Raw genomic sequence first — 23,556 nt, 5'->3', positions numbered from 1 at the left:
ATTATATTTAACGGTTAAGACAACCCTCTGCGAAGCTTCTGTTTCATTAATTCTATTAATAAAAATGTGAATTTGCATAAAGATCCGCAGTCTACTTATGACCGAATATTTTTACAATCGCTCGTAAAGTCGGCCAGTTGCAGTTGACTACAGTTCTTGTTCGCTTTAGAAATTTGTATCTAGATAGGAATTTTATCTATAACAATGACAATAATTGTCCAGGGACTAAAAATAACATCTTAAAAATTTCTGTAAAAAAAGTCTCGTTAACTAAAAACTTGTTACTTCGTTCGAGGATCGTTCTAATGGCCAAAATTTAAATACAACATTGGTTACACAATAATTACTTATGACCGAATATTTGTATAGTCGCTCGTAAAGTCGGCCAGGTGCAGTTGACTACAGTTCTTGTTCGTTTTAGAAATTTGTATCTAGATAGGAATTTTATTTATAACAATGACAATAATTGTCCAGGGACTAAAAATAACATCTTAAAAATTTCTGTAAAAAAGTCTCGTTAACTAAAAACTTGTTACTTCGTTCGAGGATCGTTCTAATGGCCAAAATTTAAATACAACATTGGTTACACAATAATTACTTATGACCGAATATTTGTATAGTCGCTCGTAAAGTCGGCCAGGTGCAGTTGACTACAGTTCTTGTTCGTTTTAGAAATTTGTATCTAGATAGGAATTTTATCTATAACAATGACAATAATTGTCCAGGGACTAAAAAGAACATCTTAAAAATTTCTGTAAAAAAAGTCTCGTTAACTAAAAACTTGTTACTTCGTTCGAGGATCGTTCTAATGGCCAAAATGTAAATACAACATTGGTTACACAATAATTACTTATGACCGAATATTTTTATAGTCGCTCGTAAAGTCGGCCAGTTGCAGTTGACTACAGTTCTTGTTCGTTTTAGAAATTGATATCTAGATAGGAATTTTGTCTATAACAATGACAATAATTGTTCAGAGACCAAAATTAACATCTTAAAAATTTCTGGGGAAAAATTCTTGTTAACTAAAAACTTGTTGCTTCGTTCGAGGATCGTTCTAATCAGAACACAACGTTACACAATAATTACTTATGACCGTATATTTTTACAGTCGCTCGTAAAGTCGGCCAGTTGCAGGTGACTACAGTTCTTGCTCGTTATTAGAAATTTGTCTCTAAATAACAATTTTATCTATAGTAACAGCCATAGTTATCCAAGAACCAAAAATAACATACTAAAAATGTCTATGAAAAAAATCTTGTTAACTAAAAACTTGTTACTTCATTCGAAGATCGCTCTGATGATCAAAATGAAAATATAACATTCGGTAAATATACATTTTTAAACCTTTTGATTACACGATAATCATTACCTCTGACCTAATATTTTTACAGTCGCTCGTGAAGTCGACCAGGTGCACTCGAGTACAGTTATTGCTCGTTATTTGTGCCTAGATAAGAATTTTACCCATCTTTGTTCCCCGGATGTTATCTTCCTGCGTGCGAATTAAAAGTCTCTACACAACGTGTCGCAATCTTTCTCTTTGCTTTTATGGAGTGAACCAAGAAGCCACATATTCGACCGCGTACTTTCTCTCGTCTACGGTCCGCGTGCCATTCAGGGCCTCAACTTCTTGTGGCTTTTGTGCATCTCAATTCGGACGTTTGCACCGCTTGTGCGTACCGAGCAGCATTCAAATCACCGTCAATTTTCGCGCCGACTCCATTTTACCGCTTACATAGAAGCCGTTCGCACGAGAGTTGTGCAAATCCATTGAGAATTTAACGAATACGACGCAATACCTTCCGACGTATAAAGGAAACAATTATTGAGACGAAACATTTTGAAAAATTTAGTAAAACATCTATGGCGTATGTTGCTGATGTAGGTTAAACATACAATCAATATGATTCCTTTTTGTCTTTTCATTATTAACCTCTTCAGGGACAATTTTTTTTGTCTATTTATTATTGACAGTAACTATAATTTAAAAAAAAAAAACTAAACGTCCACATATGTGGCCAAGGGCGTGAAGTGGTTAAGGATAGAGAAAAAATTGAAATCTCTCGTGTGAGATCGTATTTATTTATCTTAGTTTGCCAAATACATGTCTACAGATTTTCGTTTCAAATTGGTTTTATAACCAAAATGAGTTTAACAAATGCTTTCTTCAAACACTCTGTTCAAATAATCGTGCCGTGCCGCTCATCGTTTTCCCCGTTAACCTTGGCCTTGCTGTTAGGTTCGTGGCGAAAGAGGCGACGATCTGCCTAATTTTCTTCCAACTGGTCTCGTGGAATCTTTTACCTTTAAAATATTTGATTAGAAAATGGTTGGAAGCTTATAAATCTTTATAGCAAAAATCAAGACAAAATTGTGATTTCAGATTAAGGTCAAAGTATTTAGAAATGAACTTGAGTGTATATTATACTGTTTAAATAACGATTGAACAGTTTCCAACTTTTTTCATCGTACGTTTTACAAGTTCAATGCACTGTTTCAAGTATGTAACGTTCACTTTAACTTTCAAATTTACTATATTCATTACAGTTCGGTGCGATAATATAACAGGCTACTAAAATAAAAAACCAATAATTCCAATTGTTTTACTTATCTGATTTCTGATTAATTCTTTTTCAAAAACTCATTGTTGGAAGTACATGGGATGTCCTTCCTTCCGGCTGCTGATTGTCAAGTCATTCATCGTAAATATTGAAGTTTCTCCTGCACATTTACATTCGAAACGTATTACGATACAAAGAACAACTCACGTAGACCATACGACACGAGAAAGTAAAGATCTCCTACATGTTAATATAATTATTTACGTTTCAATATCTACGCAATATGTCGATATCAAATTACGTATCTTTGCACTTTCTTTTTGTTAGTCGTCCTTGTAAGAATTCTTTTGGAAATAACTACTTTCGAAATTAGTAATTTTCTATTTAGGCTTAGACTATTATTTTCCCCATGAATATTATTTCTTCTTTTCAAACAAAATTATCATTTATAAAAATGTACGTAGTGGTATATTAATTTACGTTTCTTGTTATCGTATAATTTTCATTTATACGGGATTCATTGGGCACCCATAAAATATGTACACCATAACCATATCTATAATTAAGTGGCATTTTTACATAATTGTTTATTCCTAATTTTATTTATTTACCTTTATCTCTGAACATTGATTGCATAGTTACTTATTTATTTCTATAAGATATCATATATCTTAATTTCCTGCTAATGAGATGGAGTTCTAATTAGAGAACTTCTTTATCGGTTAAGGATGATGGAGAATCCAGTAATTCTTACTTGCAATATTCTGTTCTTAGAGTTCGCTAGGTACGTTCATGTGCTCTACTTTCTCGAATTAAAATTAAATTCCAAAGTAAAACAGCCTAATTCCGAAACAAAATATTTGCAGAAAGTTAAAGCTTCTCTGAAATTAAAAGAAGATTCCAAATTTTCCAAGTGTCGAAATTGAGTGTTCCAATTCTCATGAACTTTCATCACATTAAAGAGTTTTTTTTAACAAAATTTGAAATTTCTGGTCGCTTTCCAAACGTTCAAGAAAATTAAAAATTATTTTTATTAGTCTCTTAAATTTTTACAATTATTATTAACTTTTATCAAATTTCTGTTGCACATTCACTTTTCAGAATGTTTCGTGTAAAAGTAAATTAATCGCAAAATTGATTAATATTTACTTTGAATGCAAGTCGATAGGCTTTAAAAGGGAACACGTATTTTATCCATAAAGGCTGAAAGATCGGAGATTTCTTATTAACGAGTTATGCAACAAGTTACGAGTGAAATGTACTTTCATTCGTTTCATTCAAGGACGTTTAAAAGGTAGACGAGTAATCGTGAAATTCGGGTCTCACCCTATAAATCTTGATTGACAAATAATGAACGTAGGTATTTCAACAAATAGCAATAAAATTGCTTAAACATTAAAACCCCCTGATATCCATTTTTATTATGAAAAATTTTGCATAGATATTTTTGGATAGAGCTTGTTTATTTATATATTTAAATCATTCATTGTCAAAACTATTTTATAAAAATTTCTTTAGAATGGAAAGATGTTTATCAATATTTACATACTTTCAAAATTCAGAATTTAAAAAATTGAATACTCAGACTTTGCTCATAAATAAAAGATGTGGGTAGGAATATCTCAAATAAATTTCCATTTGATTCTTCCGTGCACTTTACTTATACATTTTCGGTAAAATAAATTACAAAATGTTCCCTTTTCAATGGTCTACGAGAAAGACTTTCGAACAAGTTTATTGCTTCCTAGGTAGCCACACTCGCAATTTTGTGCGACAATCGGAAAATTTGCGAGCTCGAAACAGAATTAAAAGCAGTCTGTTCGTCCTGAGAAAGCGTAGACACATTGTTCGCACCAGTATTGAGTAATGGTAGCGTAATCGAGAATTATTCCCTGCGTAAAGTAAAACCACTTTTACGACATACTAATATGGCTATATACTGACCGTTTGTCGTGATAATCACATTGGACGCTTTAAAGAAATGCTACTAAAACTAACTTATTGACTGAGTAACTTGGCATATTTTAAATTGTTCACATTTCTATACACAGAATCGATAGTGAAATATAATTCATTCAAAATCAATTCGACGATTGTTGATCGTGATAATAATTAGTGCATCTAAATAACCAATATAATTATTTACAAAATTAATATAAGTCTATGTTTTCATAAAAATCGAAACTACAATATGTACAGACTGTAATTCTAGTATAATTTTGATTAATTTTAATACGTGACGTTGCAGTCTAATAAACTTTATGCGTTAAAATGTAAGAGCAGAATTTGATAAATTAATCAGCAGGTACGATTTTCTAAATTTTGATTTCTAACAACTCCGCTCGTTATTTTTATTTATTTGGCACGTTCGATAGGAATTAAAAATAAATGGTCGAACATGGGACGCAATCGATAACAATGTATTTACTTTATTAGTAATCACATCACACCCTATGTAAAGGGCGACCAAACTACCTTCGTTCTTGCTTTCTTGTTGGTCAGAATATGGGACAGTTGAAACAGGTGTGTAGCAATGCGTATCGATTATGTGGTAACATATAAATTCTAAGAGTTCAGAACAAGTTCGTCGAAGTGGTTACGTGCTTTATCTCCATCTTTCTCCCTCGTCTACAGACTCAGTGAACTTATTAAAGGCAAAAAACTTTCCAGAATTACATTTCGTTATTCGTGTTCGTCTATGTCTTTTCATAAAAACGAATGATGAATTAGTTCACGATCGATTCGCAAGACCGTCGGTATAAATTAACATCGATCCTTACAAGAGAACAAGAACAATTCCACGTGCAAACAACACTCATAGGCAAAATAAAAACTTGTCAGGTGTTTTTCTAACGACATCATTAGGAACTAAAACGGTTTTTTTCGTCGTAAACACGTAACACATAACACTTTGACAGTCATGAATACATCAACGGCAGTCCTCGGGGCTAAAGTCCTCCTTCCATTGAGTCTGCTCCCAGCCAAGTTATTCCGTCGCCGGACTTATCGTTTAGAAAACAACGAACGGCGGCTCGTTCGACTCGAACATGACCGATTTCTCGGCAAGAATTCGACGTTTCAAGAGCCGGCGATCGTAACGTTGTCCCTCTTCCGACGCGACAACCACTGTTTCTTAATCATATCCGCTCCTTTCTCTCCGATCATGATCACGGGGGCATTTATATTTCCATTCGTGATGGTGGGCATGATGGACGCGTCGATCACCCTCAATCCGTCAACCCCGTAGACCCTCAATTCCGGATCCACCACGGCCATTGGATCGCTCGACGGGCCCATTTTCGCGGTGCAACTCATATGATAAATCGTCATGGTGTACTGTCGAACAGCACAGTTCCAATACTCGTCGGTGAACATCGGTATGTGTTTACAATTGGGCAGTGGTTTGCTATGGAATCTAGCTCCAAACCTTTTCATGCTGCTAGTCTCCCCAAAAGCAATGGCCGCCTTGACGCCCTCGCGCAACACCCCAACGTCGTCCGGATGAGTCAGGTAATTGTGATACATCAACGGATAGTCCAAGGGATTCTTCGATCTGAGCTTTATGAACCCGCGTGACTTGGGCCTGAGCATCATGGGGAATACCCCGAACACGTCTCGGTTGTTGATTTTCCCGAACACCTCGTTGTAGAACTCGTCGGTCAGCCCGTGAGCGTTCTTCACGTGCGTGCCTCCGTCCGAATTGGTCGACGAGGATGTCAGCATGAACTCTATGTCCGGCCAGTCGTCCGACTGGTTCGCGTACTTGGTGGAGATGAACCCAACAGCCTCTAAACCGACGTTAGAGGTCAGAGGTCCGTCCTCGGTGACGGCGTAACGCAGAGCCGAGTTGATGTTCACCAGACGGTTCATCACCACGCTGATCTCGTAGTCGATCAGAAAAGCGAGGCCACCCACCGCTATGTGGTCTTGCAGGTTCTGTCCGACCCCGGGCGAGTCGTGTATCACCGGAATACCCAGTTCCTCGAGGTGTTGTCGAGGCCCGATGCCCGAGAGCATCATCAACTGGGGCGTGTTTATAGCGCCGGCTGAAAGGATCACCTCTTTCCTCGCGTAGACCACTTCTTTGCGCCCGTTTCTGATGAATTCCACTCCGTGTGCCTTTTTCGTTCGCGGATCCACCAGAACCCGGGTTACGTGACTCCACAAAGACAAATGGAAGTTCTTTCTTAATTGAATGGGTCTTACGAACGCCTTTGCGGCGCTGCACCTCGCTCCTCTTCTCATTGTGTATTGATAAAACGCGAAGCCGGTTTGCTGCTCGCCGTTCACGTCCACCAGATCGTAACCCATTTCCTCGCCTGCTTGCAGAAACGCTACCCCTAGGGGCGTGTTGTACGGCGCATCTTGAATCGTCAGGTACCCTCCTTGAGACAAAAAGTACGACAAATGGTTTTTAGTGACACGCGCAGTGCTAATGATTCTTAAGATGAACATCGCTCCGGGGTAGGCACGTTCATCGTTCGTAGTCTTTCACGCTTTACAACGACGATTCTTCCAGCTAGGGAGGGATATAAATGTTCAACTTACGAATCACGATCATTTTAAGAATCATTACTGTACTATACGTTCTACTTTCTTGATTCGGTTACTTTTCACGCTCATGATTTATCAATATTGATAAGTGTAAAGGTAGTTTTATAGTATTCGTTTAGGCACGATCATTTTAAGAATCATTACTGTACTATGCGTTATACTTTCTTGATTCGATTTTCTTTCCGCGTTTGCGATTTCCCAATATTGATATGAGCAAAAGTAATTTTATATTATTCGTTTAAACAAGTTCAGTAACCGACAAATACAATTTATGAAAAGAAAAACAGTATACAATGTATATATACAGTTACTCCCAGTTGTATTCGTACACTGTAAAAGTGATTCACGATAAATGATTAAAAGGTTGGTTCTACATTGAGATATTTAAGGGTTTATGTTTGAGTAAATTAAATAATAGATTCTTCGTGTTGCATGTTTCGTATTTGTTAATATTGTAATTTATGCAACGTAATGGGTTGTTTAGTCCGTGGTCAAGAATTCTTTCACGCGCACGTACGTCATTCGTTGCAGTTTTATCCTTCCGTTAACGACGTCCTACTTTCATCCGAGTAATTTGCTCGCTCAACAGCGCAGAGAAACACTTCGAAATGATCCAAATTTCGTTTATTCGCGATGTTTTAGTCTAGCGTAATCTCTGTTACATTAGACTTGAACTATTCTTAACGTAATCGGTTTTTTATTTAATCGTGAACCGGTTTGTCGGTGTTTGATCCAGTTGTGTCGCTACAACTTGACCTCATTTCTAGGTGAACGTAAGGCTTCTTGCTACGTAATATCATTTAAGCATTCTTTCGACCATTTTATCATCACCGATAATACGCTAGTGAACGATAAGCGAGGAGACACAATTACGATCCTTGCAATCTTTCACATTTATCGATACGTATGATTTTCATTTTTCTTTAAAGAAATTTTTTGAGAACATCCTGCAATTGCTTATGACTGCAGTAACATGCAGAGCATGAAACATCTTTGAAAGAGAGGTAACTAACGAAAATAGAGATGGATATTTCATCGGAGACTCTCTACCTGTCGAATTACTCAGTTTCTATAGGAATCCAAACTCGTTATAATTTTAAAAAACAAACGTCCAAGTAAATACACTTTCCTATCGTCCCTCTAATCTAATTGAAACGAAAGTAACCAGTTTTCGAGTCTTACTTTTATTTTTGAGAATGTTCCCAATTGTGGAATACAATTTATTACCTGTACTATGATATTTGTTACGAGCTAAGTACGGGTTCCGTTGGTCCTCAGATTTTTTAAAGTAGGGCAAGACATCCTTATATCCCCAACCGGGATTCCCAAAACTCTCCCATTGGTCGAAATCACGGCGATTTCCACGAATGTAGAGCATCGTATTGAGCACACTCGAACCTCCAAGGACCTGGAATTTTAACGATTGTATTAGAAAAACGATCTTCAAATTTAACAATTTCTAACCCATTTTGGAATTGTTTTGCGTTAAAACGTGTAAATAGCTCGTGTAATAGCGTTAATCGCTCGCATGGATTGCGCCAGACTCTATTGTCTTCTGTTAATTCAACGGTAAAGTACGGTAACAATGAAATGCATGTTCCAATTTCTCCTCGCATTGCTGCACACATGAATTACTAATGTATACCATAAAAGACGACGAGATTTACCTAGTAAACGAAGCTATAAATTTTCAATGTTTTGTATACATTATATCTGTAAATGTCGCTAACTAAATTCACGAGTTTATTATTTTATGCAAAAACTTAATATTTGGATTACTTAAAAATATTGGAGTTTTTAAAACGCAAAACTTTTACGATATCAAAAATTAAAGTAAGCAAGAAAATAATTTGTCTTATCAGATAACAGATTTCTTTTTAGATGTTTATAAGGTGGCTCAAATTATTCGATCGATTGTGTAAGCGTTCGTTCAATTAACATTCGATTAAACAAATAAGTATTTCTTAATGGAAGTTTTTTCATTTCTATGATAATATTTCTCTGGTATATGTAATACGTATTCGAACAATTTATGTCTTTAGTAATAAGTATTTCTTATTTTCGAACGCTCGAATAAAAGTGGAATAAACCAAGGCTGCCCACAAACGATATTCCATATATTTTTTTTCTTTCAAAAATCATAATCTACGTTTAAAAATCATAGATCCCCATCATTTCATAAAACTGAATTCAAGAGAGTGTAGGTTTTTGTTTACAGTGCAATCTTTTCAATTCTTGGAAAAAACTTTTCTTTCTATTTAAGAATTAATATTGACAGATTTGAAAATCCAGACCACAGAAATAGTTAATTCGATAATTCTAAATAAGTGTGGGTGGAAGAATTAAAGGGTGTTAAAAGTGTTTGTTAGAGAAAACTTAACCTTTCCTCTGGTCCAGCAGCATCGTCGATCGACCATCGCCTGACAGGCTGAATTCTGTGGTTGAGTCCTATATTTCCAGTCTACTTTGCTCTTATGCAAATAAAGGGACAATATCGGTACGTCGGTTATCTCTGTCTCGTGGCCTCCAGCCTCCAACAACAATACGTTCCATTCCGGATTCTCCGTAAGTCTGTTCACGATCACGCTTCCGGCCGATCCACCCCCAACCACCACAAAATCGTACTCTTTCCTCAGGTCAAGTGTAACTTTCGGTTGCTTCTCAGGATCCATCAGATCATAATTGAAGTAGGCTAGAGTCGCTATCAAAATAGGGATTATGGCTACTTTGCCTAAAAGAATCGTGGCACCCTTTACAGCCAACGTGGCAGCCGTCACAACCCCCATTTTGTTCCTTTGTATGAATTTTGTCAAAATTCCAAACAATCCTTTCGTCTTTTGATTTAAATCGTGCGTTCTAGAGTTTAAAACATTTTCAAGTAAATATTTAACATTTCTTTTTGGAGAACAACTCACTTCAATATTTAAGATACTGTCTAATCGTCATTGTGTCAACGACGTGGATTTTAATTATGAAATCGACGTTCTCAGCACTAATGAGTGGTTTCATGCCGAGAAATGTGCACGATGACATCGCGTAGAATTCATTATCGAATGACACACACGCGAACGAATTTTAATGTCCCCGATGATTTCTTTTCGAGGCCATTAAGGCGAAGGAACCAGTTTGAATTTGTAAGTCTCGACGAGCCGAAGTTACCAATTCAAATCATCGGGCGCTTTCTTGAATGTCTTCTCGAGGGAACCTGCAACGAGACAACGAAACTTTTTATGTTTTTTTTTTATGTAACTATTGAACGAAACATTTTCTCTTCGCGCGGGAATTATATTTACGAGTGTTGTGAAAATCACAGTGATAAATAACTGTTTGGAATTTTTGTGAAATCGGTGTATTGCATGAGGCACAAACCTACATTTATTTACGTTAACTCTTGGGTGTTTGACGTTCGCAATTTACTCGTACAGTTAATGTAATTAAAATTCAACAAATGGATAATGTTTTTAGAAGTTTTCAAAATGTCAAATTACTTTCACAATTCGATCATTAGATTTTTTCGTTTTATAAATAATCATAATATTATAGTTTGTTATTAGTGTGAGTACGAAAGAGTTGAAGAAAACATAGTCTATTTTGTTATTATTTTATATACTCCTGGCTATAGATAATTTGAGTAATGGTGGCCACGAGACAGTAAACGTGGAACTCAGAAACGTTATTTTTTCACTTGCATGTTGACGGGTCTCATTCACCAACACGTCGATAGCCTCGTTTCTTTATTTACGCGAAGATACCGGCAAAACGTACAACGCGGAACGATTCGAAGCAATCACGTGTTTGCATAACTTTCATTTGTTTTCTCTTGACAATGCAGTCCGATTCAAGATACGTCACTCGTCACCTTTTCGAACTAAATCACGACACACGTACTTTCTTTTCCTTTTGAAAACAATGTAAACCTGAATCGATTGGAACAAGGTTGGTAATCAATTCGTAAGATGGAAGATTTGCTATTAAACTTCTCTATTTAAAAAAGTATTTGTATATCCAACGATTCTGACGTTTTTAAAATGACTAAGAATTATTATTTGCTTTTGAACGAATTCAAATTAATTATCAAATAATTCTGTCCACTGCTGTATCTACTATGGAAATTTGAAACATCGACTTTATTAACACTAGAACTACCAAACCAGACAAAATGACCCATTCGTAATTTCTAATAAAACTTGTAAAAAATTTACTCGGCTGAATTTTTGAAAATTTATCGTAATTTTCTATAAGAGAATATATAAACACTTATTTCCATTGCATTATATATTTCTTCGCGTGTCTATCGTTTCAATTTCTTTGGTACAAATAAACACACTATAATTGTCGGTAGTTCTAGTGTTAACACATTTCCTGAAAGAAGTTCTGCCCTATGAAGCTTGTGTTAAAATTTGAAAAACTAAGAATTTTATAGGAATTCAAACTAAATTTTTTCTATATTCTAACATTGCACGTTGAATCTGTATAGCTATTTCTCTTGGAATCAAAATCAAGAGGATATCAGTGACAGTTTTTCTTCTGTTTGAAGATGCTGCAAATTTGGTCACAAATTAGTTTGTGCTATGTTTACTATCCAAATTAATAGCTGATAAATACTGACTAGAAATTTGACGCGAATCAAAACCAAGAGGATATCAGTGACAGTTTTTCTTCTGTTTGAAGATGCTGCAAACTTGGTCACAAACTAGTTTAAGCTATGTTTACTATGATCCGAACTGACAACAGCGACCAATGGATTCGAACCACCGTTTCTTTGATATTATACAGTAGCGGATGAATTTTCCATCCGAGGTCCGTACCATTAGGATGATTGTAGATGCTCGAAAAATGGCAGCGTTCCCGTGGACCACGTTCGTAACCACGTGGACCGAGACCACGATCGAGCAGCTCGCGGACACAGAGAAAGCGAAAGACTGAGTGTTCGAACATTACGTTCTTCGTATAAACCTTGCGTTGGTACCACCACTTTGGCATGCTGAAACAGCTCCCTGTCGTTGTTGCATATTTGACCCTCAGAATGCGATCATATCTGCAGATTAACTATCATTTTTTATGTCCCGGCGCATCTAACCTTTCCATCTGTCCACCATTTTTTGTCCCTTTGCCTCGATACTACCATTACACCATAGATAACGTACAATGTGTCGCAAATATTAATTTCCCCTTACTGAAATATATCACCATTCGTAGCCAGAAGCAACGATTTTTAAATATTTAGACACCTCGAAGGGGTTCTCAGTTTTTCTAAGTTTCTTTGGGAATTTTTTGCAAAAACTGCTGTAACACCTTTTTGGGCTAAAACAAAGTTAAAATTGATAGTACTGGATCCTCTTAAATATAGTCGCTTTTAAGTAAAGTCCACAGTTAAGTTCCACAGAGTTCATGATTACGGTCATTTTGATTAGTAGGAAATTTACTATAGCAGGTACTAGAATATAAGGAAAAAGTCAATAATTAAAGTATGTTAAGAAAATTAGAAAAAATCGATTTTTTCGAAGGTTCATAGTAGAAGACTCAACTCTAAATGTAAAAGTTTAGACTAAATTTAGTTAGTGTAATTTTTCTTTCATACATAAGAACCACCATTTAAGGACAAACGTGTTGTAGATTTGCAATTGTTCCCATAAATTAAACTTCCAACTCCTAAGAACTATTGTGCAATTCCAAAAGAAGGAGACTCGCGTTTACGAATAGAATGTACGACATGTTAGAATTCCCAACACACTCCTTCCATTGATTCCAAACTCACTTTCCGTGTTTCGAACTATTGCCCATCCTCACCGATCACTTTCGGTTGTCCTTAATTTCTAACGTAACCTTGGAAGCATCCGGGTTGGAAGATGCTGCTTCTGTCTCTATCGAACTTATACCAACAAGAATGTGTTAAAAATTTCCCAAAAATGTGCACTCCAGGAATTTTTAAGGCACTATTTCACTCCATCTCGAATTGCCCACGAAAACGAAACTTTGTTTTCGGACAAGTGGAACTTATTTTTACAGCCTCGTTAAAATTCGAGACTCCAGTATAGATTTATTTTCTTCGATAATCGTATCAGCAGTCAATGTTTAATTACTTAAAACATTCACTTAAAGTGACCATGTCAAAAATCATTTGAATTTGTTTTTTTACAAATAAAAATCAGAAATTTTGTGAGCGTGGAATCATGCTACTACCAGGAAGATGGCAAAAGATGTTGGACCAAAATGTCCAGTATATAAACCAATAAAATATTTATATATTACAAGAAAATTGTTCCTTTTCACAAAAAAGAAAAACGAAATTACTTTCAGAACAACCCAATATTTCGCTATATCGTCAGTCGTGGGAACAAAAATGATCTAAATATACAGGGTGTGTTTGGCCACCCCTGGGAAAAATTTACATGAGCGATTCTAGAGATAAAAATAAGACGAAAATCAGGAATACCAATTTGTTGATGGAGGCTTCGTTAAAAAGTTATTAACAATTAAATTCAAAAATTTCAAATCGTTCTGGAAAAATTATTTTCAGTTGCGGGGATCAATTACAATTATTTTTGGTGAATATATATACCCTCGAAATCCTACCCACTTTGTAGAAAAAAATTCAAGAAGGTGCTGAAATTTTTCGGCGAAAAAAAAATTCTCAACTCGTTCTAAAAAAATTATTTTCGGTTGCAGGGTCAATTACAATCATTTTTTGTCATTACACATATCCCCGAAATCCTACGCATTTTCGAAAAAAAAATTCCTTACCAAAAATCTAATTAATTAGGTGCCTAAATTTTTCGACGAAAAAAAAATTTCAAATTGTTCTGGAAAAATTATTTTCGGTTGCGGGGGTCAATTATAATAATTTTTGGTGAATAGACATACCCCCGAAATCCTGCGCATTTTCTAGAAAAAAATTCAGTGTTAGCGGAACTTTAAACGTTAATAACTTTTTAACAAAGCCCCCATCAACAAATTGATATTCTTAATTTTCGTCTTATTTTGGCTTCTAGAATCTCCCATTAAAATTTTTCCCAGGAGTGGATGAATATACAAAAATTGTCAAGGAAGGAAAACCGAACAGATAGAAATTTAATTACAGTTTAATGAAATTTATTTTCCAATAATTCGTTCGTAAATTAAAAATCGTAGAAAATCGATCCATCTTTTTAAAACAATTTCGAAGCAACGAACCGCGTCGTTATTGTTTTGCGTGGTTTCGTTGTGATCAACGTCAGAGCTCGGATGTCGAAGGTGATCCTAATTTTCCCTCTCGCAGAGGAATCGAGTCTTGCGGTCGGCTTGGTGTACGTGGTCGCGGTCACGAAAACATTCATTGTTTATTAGTCGAGACGGAGAGATGCCACGAAATAAGTGGGACGGGAATGACGGTGCTAATTTGGCCCAAAGCATAGTTGTAATAGCGAACAGTCGCGCGCCGGAGACGGGACGGAGAGGTATCTCTCGTTTTCGATTTTTATTTATAGAGTTAATAGTAAGGTTATCCTCGTTGTTGCGACACGAAGCTCTTTCTCCGGCAGAGAGACTGCCGCCAGACGAATAATCGCGGTGAAATACGAATTATGGTAAGTGTCACGAGGCTGTGGTAATATGATCTGCATAATTGCGAACTTTGTCTCTGGGGTATTATATTAATTAAGAGATCGGTTTTTGTTTGTTTGGAAATCAGCTAATGCATGCAACCAGGGCGATTTAATTAAGTATCACAGTTAGGAAATTGTGATAAATCTCTGATGTATTCCTTTGTAATTAATGCAAGTAGGTAATAGGATTATGATATTAATAGTAATAATTGATATTAGACTTTTTTAATAGTAATGCAACCCTCTGCGCAAAGGAATTTTTCTGCAGGCTTTTATTATAGTACTAACGATAGTACAAAGTTTATAACTTTATAATTTATACAGAATTTATAAAAGATCAATGGGAGATTTTGGAGCCAGTGTCGAAACTTCAGTCGATCGTTCAGCGCGTTCCATATCGGCGATACTCGTCTAGCGACTTTTTAACCGATCAACTCGCTCGTAAAAATTTACACGATTTGTGCAACTTGCACCGCGTTGCTCAAGCATCCAGAAAAATTTCAAGCGGATGTACGCCCATAGAAACTGAAAATCTGATCACCGAATTAGATATTTTTTTTTAACTACAACCTTTCGTCTTTACCAATCGAAGTTCGTATTAATGCGTTTAATATTCTGTGATAAAAATTTCGTTCGTTTAAAATATCACGGTCGAACGTACATTTTAAACTCAACGATCATGTAACCCTGACCTTTGTTTAGTCGCTCAAGATTTACGTAAAAATTTCAATTGAGAATTCGAACCTTGCAAAACTCATCCCTACTATTTTCTCCGTTTCTTTCCATTCAGGCGTCCCTCGTTCCTTTTCTGTACGTCGAATTCGCACAACACACCCGATAGAAAAATTTCACTTTCGCCCAGTCGATTTTGAAACCGGTCGGCTTACTTTTTCACTCTAATTCCATAATATCGCGTCCGCGTGCCGTGGGCACTGCGTATATGAAAAATTGGGAAAGACCCTTCTCAGTGAAAGTTTTCGTTCCTAAGTGGTTGTAGTGAAAGACGCGTGTCCAAAGCCTGCCATTGCGCGATGGTGTGCTCGATAAACGTCAAAAATCTATGAGGAAGTATTTCATTCTTTAATATGCAATTTTATGGCTATCTTTTATTCGTTATTCAGCAAAATATTTAAAAGAAACAATTTCTTATACCTTTATTCTCACATTTATCATGTTACACGATGAGAAAAAAAATTACGTCCCACCTAATCGTCAACAAAATTCAAACATTGCTGTTTCAAAATATTACGTATAATAGTTAAAGATTAACATCGAACAGCAATAAAGCAGAAATAATTTCTCATACATTTATTCTCACGTTTATCAAACAAAATTACATCCTATCTAATCGTCAACAGATTGCAAATATTGCAGTCTCAAAATATTACATTCGATAATTCAAGATTAGTAAAAAAATTCGAAATCAAAAGTTAAGAGAAAGAATTGTACACAAAAGTCTCGTCTTTCGAAACTCCAAAGTCGAAGAATTCTCGTCCCAGAAGACTTCTCCAAAAATTGTAAAATTACAACCACTCCTCCTTGATCATGTCTCCAGCCTTCTCCGCGATCATGATAGTAGGCGCGTTAGTGTTTCCCCTGACAATCTTGGGCATCACGGACGCGTCCACCACCCTCAAACCTTGAACACCGTAAACTCTCAGTCTGGGATCCACGACAGCGTATGGATCCCATGCTGGTCCCATTTTGCAAGTGCCCACCGGGTGATAGATCGTGGACGTGTACTCCATCATGGCACACTTCCAATAATCCCTTGTACCGAACAGAAACTGTCTGCAAGCTGGCAGAGGCACGTCGATTAAACGAAATCCGTGTTCGTGGAAAGACTTGGTTTGAAATAATTCCAGAGCTGCCTCTATTCCCTCCAGCAGGATCTCAGAATCGGGATGAGCGGTGAAGTATCGAGGATAAATCAAGGGTGGGCCCCACAAGGGATGAGTATCGTTCAAAACCAGGAATCCACGGCTCCTAGGCGACAGTAAAATCGGTTTGATATTGAAAGCGTCGTAATAAGCCAGAGGTTCGACAGCGCTTTCGACGAACTCTGCGGGATCTTGAAGGAAGTCCATCTGATTGCTAGCGTCGAAAGTGAACTGGACATCCGGTGTTCCAGCCTTGTGTTCGAATGTAGTTTGCAAAAATACTCCGCAAGAGAGGGTCCCGGTCGCTGACAGAGGACCGAAATGAGTCTTTTCGTAGAAGAAGACGTCTTTCTTCTTTGCCTCGTCGTCTTTGCTCGTGACGGTAGTATTTAAAGCGACCACCAGACCGTCCATCGTCACGTGGTCCTGGAGGTTCCTGCCAACCGCCAAATGGCTCACTGTTTCGATCCCGTGCTTCTTCAGTTCTTGGGTGGGACCTATTCCAGAGAGCATCAGAATTTTGGGTGAATTGATTGTACCGGCTGAGAGGATCACTTCCTTCCTAGCTAGGACAACTTTGGTCGATCCCGTGACCGTGGAAACGTATTCTACCCCCATCGCGAGCTTTGTCGTGCTGTCTATTAGAATTCGCGTGACGTGGGCCTGGGTCTCGACGGTCAGGTTCCTTCGTTTGCGTCTAATGGGTCTGATGAACGCGCCGTTGGTGCTCTGACGCATTCCGTGAACGGACGTCATTTGCAATCTCGTCACGCCAAGTTGCTTGTCCGCGTTGGCATCCACCTGCTCGTGCCCGAGTTCCTGCCAAGCGTTCACGAGGATGTCCGTGTTTGGGTCAGTGTAGGGAAATCGCTCGACGTTTTGGTAGCCCCCTTGACCGTGATAGCGAGGATTTTCCTTCACGACCTGGAGAAAAAATAGAGCTTTACATAACTTGGCGAGTAGTGATCATATTTATTTACTTATTATATAGGGGAACGTTTAGTCCTGGGCCTGCTAGTGAGGGACCTAGCAGGTTCTGCCTTAGACGCCGGGATATTCAGTGTTTTCTTTTTCTTTTATGATTTTACCCTGTGTTGCTGCAGGTACTCTGACCTGAGCCCTATAACCTGCGTTTAAATTGAGTAGTTAGTGTCTGTAAGAGTCTATTACTAGAGCTGATAGTGTTTTAATATTTTAGTATTAGAGGAAACAGTCTCAGGCATTCAATGAGGCAGTAGAGGAGCATAAATGTAGGAATAGGTGTGCAAACTGCCTAACTACCTGATAAACTAACTATCTAACTGACAAACTATCTAACTAAGTAACAAACTAACTAACTAAATATTTTAGTGTTAGAGGAAACAGTCTCAGGCATTCAATGAGGCAGTAGAGGAGCATAAATGTAGGAATAGGTAGTCGGTCGAGCACTTGTGAGAAAAGTACAGGTCGAGCGTGGCCCTCTGCTGGCGAGTGCGGAAAGTGTTGGCATGAACCCATTGTTTTGTAGATGAAAATTGATACTAATATTGTGTTTAAAGACATTGCTAAAGATATTGAATAACAACCATAGAATACGATCATTTTTATCGCTTAGATACGATTAATATTTCAACTGTAAATTGTGTCAAACTGTTCCTGTAGAAATAATTAATTCGTTGTTCAATTCGCGATAGAAAATTCTGATAAAGTTTCACCTCTGGATCCTCGTTATTCTCGGATTTCAAGAAATATGGTAGAACTTCCCCGTAGCTCCATCCATGGTTCCCTTCGTCGGCCCATTCGTCGTAATCCCCTGGATTACCACGAATATACATCATGTAATTAATTGTACTGGAACCACCCATCACCTGTGAAAGAAATAATATTTTTTCATGAGTTTTCTTAAATAACAAAATTATTATATATAAATTATTCGTTTCTTTCTCAAATTCTCTCTATACAAAATTGTATAATTGAAATATATTAAACGAGAAGCATAATTTTCTTCGATTATAAAAGCAATATAACAAATATATATTTAGTAATAAAACATTGAGATCCTTTTCGTAGAAACTTAAAAAAATTAATGATTAAAAATTTTATACAGGATGTTCGGTCATCCCTGGAAAAAATTTTAATGGGGGATTCTACAGGCCAAACTAAGACGAAAATCAAGAATACCAATTTGTTGATGGAGACTTTGTTAAAAAGTTATTAACGTTTAAAGTTTCGCCCGTACTGAATTTTTTTCTCGAAAATGCGCAGGATTTTGGGGGTATGTCTATTCACCAAAAATGATTGTAATTGACCCCAGAAACCGAAAATAATTTTTCCAGAACGATTTGAAATTTTTTCCTTCCGTCGAAAAATTTCACACCTTCTCGAATTTTTTTCTAGAAAGTGGCTATTATTTCGGGGGTATGTCTATTCACCAAAAATGATTATAATTAATCCTCGCAACCGAAAATAATTTTTCCAGAACGATTTGAAATTTTTTCCTTCCGTCGAAAAATTTCACACCTTCTCGAATTTTTTTCTAGAAAGTGGCTAGGATTTCGGGGGTATGTCTATTCACCAAAAATGATTATAATTAACCCTCGCAACCGAAAATAATTTTTCCAGAACGATTTGAAATTTTGGAATTTAATTGTTAATAACTTTTTAACGGAGCCTCTATCAACAAAGTGGTATTCTTGATTTTCGTCTTATTTTGGCCTCTAGAATCCCTCATTAAAATTTTTCCCAGGGCTGGTCGAACACCCTGTATAAGATATGGTTGAGTCGAAAGAAAAATAAATGTTATATCGAACATTGTCCACTTCACGGTTTTCAGATACGTACTTTGCCTCTTGCCCACCCACAACTTCTACCCCTTCTCGATCGACAAGAGTGTTCTTCCGGCTGCGTTCGATACATCCAATCGATATTACTAGCTCGTAACATGGTAGCAAATGCGGGAATATCTGCCACTATTGGTTCTTCTATGCCAGCCTCTAATAGCAGTATCTGAAAAACGGGGAAACCTTTGTAAAAAATGTTTCGCCGATTAAAATCAGCCACTGAAATATAAATTCACACTGCAAGTTTTTAATTTCAATTTGCACTATTTTTTAATATTATTAAGTTCTTTTGTGTCATGTGCAATGTTGATTAACTTTTTTTATTTAATCATAACAAAAGTGTCACATTCTTTCTATTATCTTCGTTAGAGTTAATTCATACATTTATACATATTTGAATTGTTCATTTAAACGAATAGTATAAAACCTATATTCCTCGACGAGAAAAGAATTTTTTTCTGGTACAAATGATAGAATAGTACAAACTCCTGAAACTAGCCAAATCGATTAAGGGATCTGTGCACTACACACGCATGCTGATTTTATTGTCGTTGGTGCTGCGTAATCCAATAAATACTTTGCTTTTCGAGGCATGTTTAATGGCTACGAAGCCGCAGAATAGTAGCAGATACTCGCCGACTATCTCGTGTTCTGTGACCCGTTTCAACGAAGCCCCGACTATTGCTCGACTTTTCACCGAAAGGATTATCTAGTGTCCTACCTTCATTGCTTAGTAAACAGATTAAAAGTAACACCATTAATTCATAAAACCTAACGAACGTAGATTAGTAATTACTTGGATCTTTTACACGAAGCCTAACATATGTACTTGCTATTTTAAAAAGTAGATCAAATTTCAATTTTTGTGAATTTAATGGTTTCCGAGATATTAGGAAAGATTGCGTATCTAATTTGTTTCGTTCTTCCACGAAAGAAACTCGCCCTAAACTGATCCACAATGCACAGTCGCGCCATTTAGTAAAAGTCAGGCTAATTTTATTGCAGTGCGCCATGAAAACGCATTCCTTCTATCCCAGGTTCGTATTACTATAGTTGCAATGGAATTTTGCATTCGTTGTTGATTCGAATCTAAAATTTAACGCAGTGGCGAGATTGTGCACGTTTAAATTTGACCAGAGTTCAGATTTTAAATAATTATTTAATACAGCAGTCAATACGATAAGTGTTTCATCGTAGTATCGATAGAAAAGTATGGCAAATAATTAACAAATACCTTCCAATGTGTAATTTCGCTCAACCTGTTAGCGAGAACGCATCCAGCCGATCCAGCGCCCACGATTATAAAATCGTATTCTTTCGTTAGAAAATTCGTGGTATCCGGAAAATTGCTCGTGCTTTCTATTTCCACGGGTTTTCTTGGATAGTTGAACGTTAAATTTGGGTCGTCCATTATCTTGAAGTTGGCGTAATCGTTGATTCGATTAATTCGCTTCCATTGATTGTCTTCATTGTCAGTTATCTTCTGCATTGTTTGCAGATTGTAATCTTGAAGTTTCAGTTTTTCATACGAACCGGTGTAGATTCTATCTGGAAAGATAAATAATTAGGCAAAATTAAAGGACAATATTCAAAATTTATTTTTTTCACTGTACTTCTAGGAATTATTGAAATTCTCGTTTCTATAGATTATAGAAAAATATTGAAATAGTTTTTATTACAGATATATGAGAAACGAATTTTAGGAAATTCTAGATTATTAAAAAAACAAATTTAATGAAGGTTTTCATCTTCCTAAAACAGAAAGTTGACGAGGTTTTTCTTGTTCTTTTCACATCGTGTTCTGTAAATAAATTAGTAGAAAGTAATCAGAGCAAGAAGGTATTTTATTAATAAATAAAGGAACACCTTTGGATGCTATTTTTAACTACAAGTTCGATCGACTGTTATTGACGAAGATTTATAGCAATGCGATGACTGTTTTAACTTTTAGATCGCCAATCCGGTTATTTATCAGGCAGTGCAATTAGTCTTTTTCTGCAAACGATTTTTGCATATGAAAAAGTGTTTTTACCTTGACACTGGTGATTACATACAAACTGCGAACAAAGAATCGATTTATTATACAAAGAGTATTCATGACATCCATGATGCTGCATCTCAGTAATTACTGTAAGGTATGCCGTTTATTGACGAACTCCCGGCTCGACACGCTGGCCTGTATTTATATCTGGGTCTCGTCGAATGTTCTCGAATTGTCTCGACGCGACGGTTACTCAAATACAAAGCCTTCCACCGGTGTCGATATAATACAAATTTCTTACATTACGATGTTTATCTCTAACAAAGTTACTAAAAGTTTACATTTCAAACGTGAACGAAACTCGATTTTCATACATGTAAAGGACTTGCTAAATAACGTTAACTCCCTTGAATATCTCTATTTTCAGAGATACAGCAAAATTTACTCGCAAAATATGCTAATAATAATTTTATTTGTTCAAATGACACGTCATACTTTTTCGATCCTAGTAAAATAATGTTTAAGTCAGTATCTTTAAAGAATTAAAACAACGATTTCTAGGTTATAAATTTCCCACGTGAAGCAAAGAATCATTGTAATATGTAATAGAATCGATCCAAGAATGATAACAAGTAACGATTCTTAAAATGAACCTCAAACGTGGCTCGTAAGTTGAACATTTCCCTCCCAACTTGGGTGATTCCCCTTGGAGCCAGTGAAGCGTGAAATATGATATTTAAAAAAACGATACAATAATGATTCTTAAAATGAATCCCAGATGTGATTCGTAAGTTGAACAATTCTATCCCTCCCAATTGTGAGGATCTCCCTCGAAGCATGAAAGACGACATTTAAAATACGGTGTCGAATTTCGCCTCCGCTGTACGAAAGATGAACACGCCCATCCTGGAACGATGTTCATTTTAAGAATCATTACTGTATACGCGGTAGTTCAGGATTTTCCGCGAAACTCGTTAGATCAGCGGGCATAGAGACCTACGGAGACTATTTTGACCGAGTATACGTGCAATAGAAATTGAGATTCGTTTACTTTTCGGGCCGAAGAAGTCATCGTAAGCCTTCGACGTGGATGTAATCGGTTGGCCAGCGATGTTCGTTGGTGGATGAGGGTCGTAAACTCGGGCGAAATTCACGGTCGCCACTTCCACGTAAACTGGTGCACTTTCCTTGCTTTCATCCTTGAAACCCGAGGGGGAAAACGGAACGCACTCGGACCATGAACAATAAACGTTCGACGATGATTTCGCTGGTGGACCATTCAGCGACGACGGAAAGTCTCCCGCGTTGTAACGATCGATCCTGTTTTTCTGACGTTGACGGGAATTAAACGCAGTCTCCCACGGCGAACGAAACGAGTCGAAATCGTCGAACGCGAATCGAGAGTCCTTCGAATGGCCGAACAAACGGGCGATGAACGCCAGGAACACGAACGTGGAGGATTGGCAGGTTGAAACTACGGATTCGGGTGAACAGAGACTAATCAAATCCGGGGCAACCCACGACATGATCTCCGTTTAGATCTTTCAGCTTTGTCTGGGTTGGTGGATACTGTTGATAAAAGATAGATCAATAGGTTGTACGAATTTTATGAGGGGAATGTAACTTGAATTTATTCATAGACGAATTCTATGATGGGAATTAAAACTAAATTATCAGTCTCTAGAAAGTTTTTAATCTTGCTAATATAATGAATATTAGTGACTTACAGTGCGTGGATGTCAAATTTTTGTTTTAATTTTCTCTTTTATGTGCTACAAATAGTCATTGGATTTTTATGTTAACGCGCGGAATTCTATGTGTTCATAATGAAGCGTATTTTTTGGTTTCCGATGTAAAAATTATTCAATTATACGATTGTGAACGAAAAAAATTAGACAAAAAATCTTCTTTGCATTAGGAAAAATGAAAACGTACTCACCAGTCTCCAACAACTTAATTTCACAGTTTCGAAACGCACTAGATTGATTTAAAATAATAATAATAACAGTATCTCGAAAAATTAAGTCGAGGTAAACGTTTCAGACCCAAATGTTCGGAAGAGAAAACAACGCGAAGAAATGAAAAGAGAAACTCTTGTCTTCTATTGGAAATAATTAGTTTTCACGTTGACTGCCGGTCGGTTTTGTTTGTCATTCATTTTGCGCAATTGTCGAT

General features: G+C 36.7%; 3 protein-coding genes across 4 annotated transcripts in view; 1 reads left to right on the top strand and 2 right to left on the bottom strand.

Annotated features, from left to right (window-relative positions):
- Positions 1 to 23,556, top strand: part of LOC122400222 (flotillin-2) — a 168,353-nt gene that overhangs the window by 39,110 nt on the left and 105,687 nt on the right. The window lies entirely within an intron of this gene.
- LOC122400207 (glucose dehydrogenase [FAD, quinone]) lies at positions 4,183 to 9,904 on the bottom strand. The gene is made up of 3 exons (XM_043401546.1): positions 9,500 to 9,904; positions 8,346 to 8,526; positions 4,183 to 6,949 (listed from the first exon to the last, which is right to left on the bottom strand). The coding sequence occupies exons 1-3, from the start codon at positions 9,902 to 9,904 to the stop codon at positions 5,643 to 5,645; spliced, it is 1,893 nt and encodes a 630-aa protein (XP_043257481.1). The 3' UTR covers positions 4,183 to 5,642.
- LOC122400195 (glucose dehydrogenase [FAD, quinone]-like) lies at positions 15,093 to 21,651 on the bottom strand. Its single transcript, XM_043401530.1, has 5 exons — positions 21,433 to 21,651; positions 20,635 to 20,948; positions 19,402 to 19,566; positions 18,276 to 18,428; positions 15,093 to 17,505 (listed from the first exon to the last, which is right to left on the bottom strand). The coding sequence occupies exons 1-5, from the start codon at positions 21,515 to 21,517 to the stop codon at positions 16,225 to 16,227; spliced, it is 1,998 nt and encodes a 665-aa protein (XP_043257465.1). The 5' UTR covers positions 21,518 to 21,651; the 3' UTR covers positions 15,093 to 16,224.

The sequence above is a fragment of the Colletes gigas genome, unplaced genomic scaffold (genome assembly GCF_013123115.1).
Source record: "Colletes gigas isolate AHSC1104 unplaced genomic scaffold, ASM1312311v1 Colletes_gigas_Sc00016, whole genome shotgun sequence".
NCBI classification, from domain to species: Eukaryota; Metazoa; Arthropoda; class Insecta; order Hymenoptera; family Colletidae; genus Colletes; species Colletes gigas.
The sequence above is the reverse complement of the archived record's forward strand: the minus strand, read 5'-3'. Positions and strand labels throughout refer to the sequence as shown.

What these genes read in the sequence shown, in the direction of transcription:
- LOC122400207 (XM_043401546.1), bottom strand. Translation starts at nt 9,904, where the DNA reads ATGGGGGTTGTGACGGCTGCCACGTTGGCTGTAAAGGGTGCCACGATT. An exon ending in GCTGCTGGACCAGAGGAAAG is followed by an intron (nt 8,527 to 9,499) that starts GTTAAGTTTTCT and finishes TTAAAATTCCAG; the next exon opens with GTCCTTGGAGGTTCGAGTGT. An exon ending in TAACAAATATCATAGTACAG is followed by an intron (nt 6,950 to 8,345) that starts GTAATAAATTGT and finishes TTTTGTCTCAAG; the next exon opens with GAGGGTACCTGACGATTCAA.
- LOC122400195 (XM_043401530.1), bottom strand. Translation starts at nt 21,517, where the DNA reads ATGCAGCATCATGGATGTCATGAATACTCTTTGTATAATAAATCGATT. An exon ending in ATGTAATCACCAGTGTCAAG is followed by an intron (nt 20,949 to 21,432) that starts GTAAAAACACTT and finishes TTATCTTTCCAG; the next exon opens with ATAGAATCTACACCGGTTCG. An exon ending in GCGAAATTACACATTGGAAG is followed by an intron (nt 19,567 to 20,634) that starts GTATTTGTTAAT and finishes CCCGTTTTTCAG; the next exon opens with ATACTGCTATTAGAGGCTGG.